The sequence below is a fragment of the Thamnophis elegans genome, chromosome 2, assembly GCF_009769535.1.
Source record: "Thamnophis elegans isolate rThaEle1 chromosome 2, rThaEle1.pri, whole genome shotgun sequence".
NCBI lineage: Eukaryota > Metazoa > Chordata > Lepidosauria > Squamata > Colubridae > Thamnophis > Thamnophis elegans.
Window position 1 is genome coordinate 121,678,404 of NC_045542.1, and position 8,817 is coordinate 121,687,220.

At 40.5% G+C, this 8,817-nt stretch overlaps 1 protein-coding gene across 1 annotated transcript; it reads left to right on the forward strand.

The window, feature by feature from the left end:
• Positions 1 to 1,567: 1,567 nt before the first annotated feature.
• On the forward strand, positions 1,568 to 7,764 carry MRPS25 (mitochondrial ribosomal protein S25). The gene is made up of 4 exons (XM_032210703.1): positions 1,568 to 1,774; positions 2,687 to 2,793; positions 4,455 to 4,542; positions 5,611 to 7,764. The coding sequence occupies exons 1-4, from the start codon at positions 1,641 to 1,643 to the stop codon at positions 5,792 to 5,794; spliced, it is 513 nt and encodes a 170-aa protein (XP_032066594.1). The 5' UTR covers positions 1,568 to 1,640; the 3' UTR covers positions 5,795 to 7,764.
• Positions 7,765 to 8,817: the final 1,053 nt, after the last annotated feature.

Below are 8,817 nucleotides of genomic sequence, written 5' to 3' on the forward strand. Positions count from 1 at the left end.
ATTCAAGTGCACAGCAATGAAAGCACATATTTTAAATGCAGTGATGTGCGGTGAGCTTCATGGCCGGTGAGGCAAGCGCGAAAGCCCCACCGAAGCCCCGGCGCCACATCCGCCATAGAGCGGGACCGGGACCTGCTCTATGGTGGACGCGGCGCTGGGACTTTAAAGCCCTGCCACCCGGGACGCGGCATGATTTGCTGCTCCCAGATCAGGAGGCAGGAGAATCACGTGCCTCGTTTGCATAAGCAATTTTTTGCCTTTTAACCCTTGCTTAACTCTGAGCAAGGGTTAAAAGGCGAAAAATTCCTTATGCAAAGGAGGCCCGTAGTTCTCTCGCCTCCCCCTACAGTTAGCACTAAGCAGACTCAAGAGTCACTGTGACTCTGGAGTCTGGCAGCAACTACCTTAGCCTTTTTAATTATTTTAAAATTTCTTTTCCTCATGACACTGGTGAGGCCCCTCCTCCCCTGACTGCATGTCCCTGTTTAAATGTATTTTCTGCTGCACCTGTACATGGCAGATACCAGAATTGTCCTTGGCCTGCTCAATTTTGCTATTTAACTAATAACTGCTTCTGCCATTAAAATGATTTATTTTTAAAGATCCTATAGTTAATAACTTGCTAGCTGAGGAATTCTGGGAGTTGAAGTCCATATATCTTAAATTTGCCATGATTAAGAATCACTATCTTAGGAAATGGCATTTGGCTTTAACTGGGCTTAGAAACTCAGTAGATCCAGCTCTGATTGGCATGTGCTGACTCCTATAAAGATATTAGGAATTCTATTCTGCATTGTAAATTAAGAAAAATTTTGGGAGAAAATCGGGGTAAATTGCTGATACGTTTTTATTAAGAAAACCATATTTACTTCAGAATTGAGGTCAACTCCAGAGGGTTTTTTTTCTGTAGCGAGGAATCGAGTCTTATTTGATAAATATCCCAAATGCAGGAAAGAGCAGCACGTTAGAGCTTTCTCCAATTTATCGCCACAATTAACTGGCTAGCTAGAGAGGATAGCTGGCCTCGAGTCACCCAATTAGCTTCCGTGGCTGAAATGCAGACGTGGTTTCCTCATCCCCACTTAACTGCACTTACTACATCAAGCAGAGTCTGAACTGTGACTTAACGAATTGGGGATAACCATATATTGGGGGTGGGGGCTGATTTGTCTCTACCGTTACCGTTGTGGCTTATTGTAAGAGAAAATGCTTTTTTTCGCAACATCTGAACAAAACTTCAAATGCACAAGGTGTCATACGATCCTCATGGCTACCTGTTAACAATCCAAAATGAATGCGATGAATACTTAAACATTATTATTTAAGTCTTGGGGATATTGCAACCTATAAAGCGGCTGTCAGGCTGAGATTCCCCAACTGTCCACTAGGACTGTCCACCCCAAAATCTAGTGACTTTTGCAATCCAGCCCTGGACCCTCTTGGATTTCTTCTGCTCGCGCGCCATAGATCCAGGTCCTTGTGTTCGTGGATTTTCACACACAACCTCGGAGGGGGGGGAACTACACTTCCCATGGCCCTCTGCGCCGATCGCCTCTTCCTCTTTCTACCATGCGAAGCTGGAGATTGCGCCGGAAGTCACATTCTCCGCAGTGGGTTTCTGCGGGGCTGCTGTCGCCGCCATGCCTATGAAGGGCAGGTTCCCTATTCGGAGGACGCTGCAGTATCTGAGCCAGGGCGACATCGTCTTCAAGAACAGCGTGAAGGTGATGACGGTGAACTACAACATGCACGGAGAGCTCAACGAGGGCGCCAGGTGAGGGTCGCTTTCCGCTCGGCCGAGGAAGGGAGCCGCCGTTCGGGCCTTTTCATGGAGAAGACCGTGCTTTCCTTCACACGGGGGAGCGCCGGGTTTGGGCTGCAAAACAGCGAGGGCTGCGGGAGGCAATTGCTCCTTATTTTTGCATCCCAGATATGGTAGCCCTATTTGAGGCGGAAATGACCTGCAGTAGATAACGGCACGTTGGATTGCCGATTTACGATTTGATCTATAGTATTGTGGGGGTGTGTGTGTCTTAAAACCGGGCAACTTTTAAGACTTGTGGACTTCAACTCCCAGAATTCCCCAGCCAGCATGGGAATTCTGGGAGTTGAAGTCCACAGGTCGTAATGGGGGGGACATACTTGCCCGCTGGTGCCATAGAGACTGCATAACTTCAAGTCCCAAAGCTGCTTTTTTCAAGAGGCAACTGGACTTTCTGGTTTTTCTTTGAAGACGTTTCGCTTCTTATCCAAGAAGCTTCTTCAGCTCTGGATGGTGGGGAATGGAAGGATTTAGAGTCCTTGCAGAGAGCTGGTCATTTGCATTATTTTAGCATGCCATTAAGGCCACCCGGAGGTTTCAAGTTTACAACTGCTCAAGTAATTATAATGAACTGTTGGGGGGGGGGAGTAGAGGTGACACCATACTGCCTCTCTCTGATTTTTAATTCTGCCCAAACTAATATGTTCTGAAGACTATACATGTGGGTATGTGTAGTTTTGCTGCAACCTGGCCAGCTTTGTGAAATGATATACTGTATATTCCTGCCCAATATCCGTCACACTCCAGATGGACGGAATCACTCAAAAGCTAAACTGTAACATCTATTCAACTGCTCGCCCTTCAAAGAGGTTAAAAAAAACTGAAAACATTGTTTCTCATGCTTGCTTTTGTTTTTTACCATAGAAAATTTGTGTTTTTCAACATACCTCAGATTCAGTACAAAAATCCTTGGGTACAGATTGTGATGTTTAAAGACATGACTCCTTCACCTTTCTTAAGATTCTATTTGGGTAAGTAGAGCATTTGCTGGATTTTCCTGCAGCTCTTGATGAGATGGACTAGAAGTCTTTACTTATGCCCCTAATTGTAGCTACCACATGGAAGATAATCCTTAACATTGTCTGCTAAAAGAAGGAAATGGCTCATGTCTTCAAAACAGTCTGGTTGACGTATTTATTTGTTAATAGAACTGTGTAAAATTGCCAGTCTGAGCTGTAATAGGTAGTGTTCAATGCTGGTAAACCAAGTAATAGTTTGTATTTTAACTTCAGGAAGTTTTGTTTCCCTTAGAAAAAACTGCAGTCAACGGTTTGCCTTTGATATTTTTTCCCAGATTTTTGTTTAAATGACCCTAGTTTGTCTTATGTAGAGGTTTGAGGGAAGGGGTAGTAAAGAACTGCACTGGAAACCTGGAGAAAAGATATACAGTAGATGGAATAAGCTATTTAATCTTTCTACCTTGTACTCTTTAAGGGCTAGGCATGGAAAGTAGATAGTCTGACAGTATACTAACATTTCCTTCTCACTGTCATGTTTTAAGGCCTTTCATTCACATCAAGATGATGTGGATTTGAACTAGCACAGGAATGGAGAACCTATGAGCTTTTAGCTCTTCTGACAATTACAGATGGAAGTTATTCTTGCAGATGTTGGATACACATGAAGGAGCACACATTCATGTAGATATAATAAGCATAAAACCCATATGTAAGGACTATAGACTGGTGAAAAGTATCATTAGCTATTGCCCCCACATTTCAAAACTTAAGAATCTTACATTTTTATTTATATAGTTCATATTTATTGTACGTTGTGCTGGAAGCTCTGATTATGGTGGTTTAAGAATCCATTTAAACTAAAGATGTCCAAACTTTTGACTTGCTTGGGCTGTTTTGAGTGAAAAGGAATTGCCTTGGGTCACATATAAAATAAATGTTGTTAGTGTATATAAATTACAAATTTCCTTTATTTTTTATTTTGTGGGGCTGCATTATTAGCTGTCCAGGGCTACGTGCAGCCCTTGAGCCGGGGTTAGATACACCTGATTTAAACTATTCCTAACTATTACAATACTATGCCTCCTTGAGATCTACTGTTTGGGCCCTTAGCCTTACCTTACTCACATTGTCATAGAAAAGAGAAATTTAGTTTCAGCTTAGTCCAGTGATAGTGCATTAAAAGTGATGCCCCCTGCATTCCCAACACTGAGCCAAAAGAGAAAATGCAGCAGCATTTGGGCAGAAAAAAATCTAGCTATCCTGCTTAAAAATAATTGAATTTGAAGAGAACCAGTGGACACTTACAATGTGTTACAGTCAACTGGTGCGGGGATCCAAGAGTCGTTTGCAATCCAGGGGATGGTTTGTAGCTTAAGGGTGCTCTGTCTGTCTTTTTAAATTCTTAACTTTATTTTTCAACTTTGCCTATTTTTATGTAGATTTTTATAGTGTTTATTTGCAAAACACACAAGTTAGATAGTGAGATGGATGGCATGTCCATTTGATAAATAAAGTCACCAGGAGTGGATAGTTTCAAGCATGAATGGTTTGCCAGGTTAACCCTTGTCTAAATGACCATGCGTGTATTTTTGTATGAGAGCTATGCCATCTCATGGAAGTAATTTTGGAAAAACCCAATAAATATTCTGTATGTAACCCTATTTCTCCTGCAGATAGTGGAGAGCAAGTCCTGGTTGATATACAAGAGAAGACCAATAGCGAGATAGCACAGCATATTAAGAAAATTCTTGGTAAAAGCGAGTAAGTCAAAATAACCAAGGTCATCACGGTATCAGACTTCAGTTCTGACTGTATTGGGAAGCACTAGGTCTATTTATAAGACATATAAGTGCAAACTTTTCTATTTACTCATTTATGGCTTAAAACAGTAAAGTGGGGAAAGGCAGCAAAGTTTCCTGTCCAAGATTATTTTTGATGGAAAACTGCATTGCCTTAAATCAGTAGGCCTACAGAAATTTATTTAATCAATATCAAATGAGTTGTTAATGGAAAGTCTAAATGCTGCCATATATAAAAAGAATTTTCCAAATTTATGACTGTAAAAAAATTATTCTCAGTTCTAGTAAAATACATCTCTTCAGTGCTAGTGAATAATTTAGGATAGTGCAGGAGGCCACTAATTCTGTCCCCTTTACCTATAGAGATTTTCCTCTCTGGGTAGATGGTATCAAACAGGACATAATGGTACAGAAACCTTGCTGTACAGTACTATGACAAAAACTGGACTTCCTTCACCCAAATTATAATTTCCTCTACATTTATTTGGGGAATAGATAAATATACTTTAAAGCAAGGGTCACCAACCTTTTGGACCTCAGGGACCACTAAATTTATAATTTTAAATCCCGCGGACCACTATTACAAGTTTTTAAACAAGATAAATAGTAATTAGTTCAATATAAAAAGTGCAAATAATTTTCCTGCGGACCACCAAAATTTTATCACGGACCACCAGTTGGTGACGGCTGCTTTAAAGTATTGCGGTGATTCCCTAATAAATGATAACATTGGAGTGAACTATTCAAGGATCAACTTACATTAATACTGCCTCATATTGGTTTTTTTATCTGATAACTTAGTAAGAATGGGAGGCTCTGCTTATTCAGTAAACATTCCATGAATGAATTTGTTTAAAACAATGCTGTATGAACAGACTGCATAAATGATTTCTCTTTTATTTGCATTCTAATGGAACACACTTCATCTTTCATTAGAATTCAACTCGTTAAAAAGTATTTACAAATGTGGCATGCTGCACACTGAATTTCACTTGCTGTTTTCTTTACCATAAAATCATCTTTTTAATAGAGAAACAATCCGGACAGAGGAAGAGAAGAAGAGAAAATGGCACCCTGCAACATTTGGTTATAAAAAATACCACTTACGGCAATGTATGTGTGAAATTGATGGCCAGATTCCATGTCCTGGTAAAGTGCCATTACCGAAAGAGATGACCGGCAAATATAAAAACGCCATGAAAGAAAGTTCCTAAACCACTTTTGCGCCAAGCTGCTCCGCAAGGAATTAAAAGATTGCAGAGAAATAAGAAACTGACTGATTAGTGGCATGATGAGAAAGAATTGTGTTGTGTGAGTCTTAATGCCAGGAAAGTCGATGGGGCTTACTTCTTTCACTGCTGTACACTTGAGTAGTAAATGTTTTATAAATGCTTTTTAAAAGAAAAATTAAAGAGCAAGTGTTGGGTCATATTGATCATAATGACAACTTTTAATTTTCTATTAGTTGAAGAAGGGCCACTGTCTTGGGAAAACAGTTTGCATCATGTCCACATTCTGTAGGAACAGGGAAATGTAATGGGCAGTGCTGGATCCTTTTCCAAAGGTTCCTTTACAGACTTCCCATTTTATAAGCCTACCAATGTTGATCATGAATTAAGGGCTGAAATAGTTGTAGTGGTATGTCTGTGATGATTGTGGCAATTTTTGCTTCAGTGGTTACACATACCATTTCAATCTGTTTAAGCTTTCTATCATGATGCACGGTCAAGCCACCTGCTTGATTTAAAATCATTTAGCACGATATAGAAGCAGTTGGCTGAGAAGTACTGAAGTGAGAGGTGCTCCAAAGCAGGAGTCTCCAACCTTGGCAACTTTTAAGCTCGGAGAACTTAAACTCCCAGAATTCCCCTGACTCCCAGCTTTTTCCCGATAAGCCTTCTAACAAGCCATACTTGTTCAGTCTTTTTCTGTACTATCACAGACTTCAACATTTAACATATTGAGGTCTGTAGAGCAGGGGTTGGATTCTACCAGTTCAGCCCAGTTCAAGCGAACCGGTAGCTCCAAAGATCAGCTGAGAGCGACCCTGGGTTATAATCGCCTATATTTCCTTGTTTTTTAGCCCAGTTGATAGGCACGGCAGAGCTGTTTTGCTGTGCTCACCTGCAGTAGAAGATAAATTTTTAGCTGTGTTTTAATCCACCACGCGCTCAGCGAACCGGTTGTTAGACCGGTTTAATCATACCATTGCTGTAGAGTCTGAGATGTAAGTCAGACTTTTTGCAATTTCTAAGCATTGCACTATCTGACCTTGGGGTGAATTTGCTGGGACATCCACCCCTGGGAAGATTGGCAACTATCTTGAACATTTTCTACTTGTGAATACTTTTTTTCTCATTGTAGAATGATGGACTTTAAATTATTTGGAAATGGCCTGATAACCCTTCCCAGATTGATGAGCAGCAAGTTGCTTCTCTAGGAACATAGCTGATGCATTTCCTCTTTGGCATTGTGTTAACACACACCTCAGTGCTGGAGACCAGCAAACTCCTAAAACTCTGGCTTGTGTAGAGGCATTGCTAATGATCAACTGATCAAGGGGACTTAATTAGCGGCAGTGGCTGCTACTTAGCCTCTTCATACTTTTGGAAGCAGTGAGGATGTACTTAGCTTTTTACCCATGGCGTCTCCATTTTGGCTTTCTTTTTGTAAAATAAATAATATGCGTAATATGTCATGTGGTGGTGTTCATCTGAAGTTGTATTTACTTTTAAGAACTGCTAAGGACCAGATTATTTTTACTATGTCCTGATATCTCTGATTGAGGTACGTAGAATTCTACATACTTTTATTCACAAGACTATAAGCCGCTCGGAGTCCTTCGGGATTGGGGGGCATATAAATTTTAACAATAAATAAATAAACTAGATATGCAGAACAGATCACTGATGGCCTTAGACTAATTCAATATGTGATTTAATCAAATCTAGGAATTAAGTACCATCTTTTCCTCTTATGTCTTGTAACCCAGGAAAATATATTGTGGGAATATGGCTATGGTGAAATTTATTTCTGATCATTTCTTTTCCTTTGGGTGAGGAAAAGAAATACAATTTACTGTTTGCCCTACTGCCGTATCTATTTTTATATTCCGAATTGTCTTGTTTTACATTTTAAAAGCATAACTGTTGCTCAAGTGATTAAATTAGGTATTTGAAAACAATGTTATGAGCAAGCATCAGCTATTTATTACTTTACTGTGTGTGATTGTGTGTGTACTGAGGCTTTTCATGTTCATGGAAATCAAAACTATCAACTGCATAAAAGGAAGCTGTATCTAATGCCCTGAGCAACCCAGATTTCACTTGCACTGAAGCCAAGAGTTGAAAATAAAGTAAAATTTTGACTTTTAAAAAGCCTCAATAATTTTAAAGCAAGGAAAAAGATGGGTCCTATGGTGCAGACTAAGTGTTTCTTCTGGTGAGACCGGTCTTTCAGGGCAACCTGGTCTACCAAACTATGGGATCAGTAATGGTATTCTATTTTCTTCACTACCGGTTTGGTAGCAGGAGCACGCATCTGGTTTACGTAAAACCTTCTGTGCATGCGCAGGAGGTCCGTGATGACGTCTGGGTGGGTGGGCGGAGCCTCTTACCATCACCACTACCAATTCCCCCAAACCGATGCAAACGACCACTGTATTGGACAGAGCATACTACTACTACTTTCGACTTTTAGTCCCAATCTAGTCTTCGCAACAAGCTATTTTTGTGTTGAATTATATTTACTGACAAAGAAATAAAGGGAGATTAGTATAGATCTATTTCAAGCTATTTAGCTCTCATCAGCTAGCCATACCCTTACTGGGATTTGAACCCGGGCTACTGTGCTGCAGAGCCGAGGTGGCGCAGTGGTTAAATGCAGCACTGCAGGCTACTGCTAGATCAGCAGTTCAGCGGTTCAAATCTCACCGGCTCAGGGTTGACTCAGCCTTCCATCCTTCCGAGGTGGGTAAAATGAGGACCCAGATTGTTGGGGGCAATATGCTGACTCTCTCTAAACCGCTTAGAGAGGGCTGAAAGCCCTATGAAGCGGTATATAAGTCTACTGCTATTGCTATTTCTTGCTGTCTTGGTTCAAATGGTACATTATTGCAAAACTTTTTTTTTTAAAAACCAAAGATCATGTATGAACACTATGTAGTTTTCTACATTTCACCATGTGCATACTTTTTCCTACACAAGACTTGGATTGAAAGACTGTTCACCTTATTTTA

Excerpts from the sequence above, each read along its gene's own strand:
- MRPS25 (XM_032210703.1), top strand. The coding sequence starts at position 1,641 with ATGCCTATGAAGGGCAGGTTCCCTATTCGGAGGACGCTGCAGTATCTG. Across the intron at positions 1,775-2,686 it reads GAGCTCAACGAGGGCGCCAG|AAAATTTGTGTTTTTCAACA; the intron begins GTGAGGGTCGCT and ends TTTTTACCATAG. Across the intron at positions 2,794-4,454 it reads TTTCTTAAGATTCTATTTGG|ATAGTGGAGAGCAAGTCCTG; the intron begins GTAAGTAGAGCA and ends TTTCTCCTGCAG.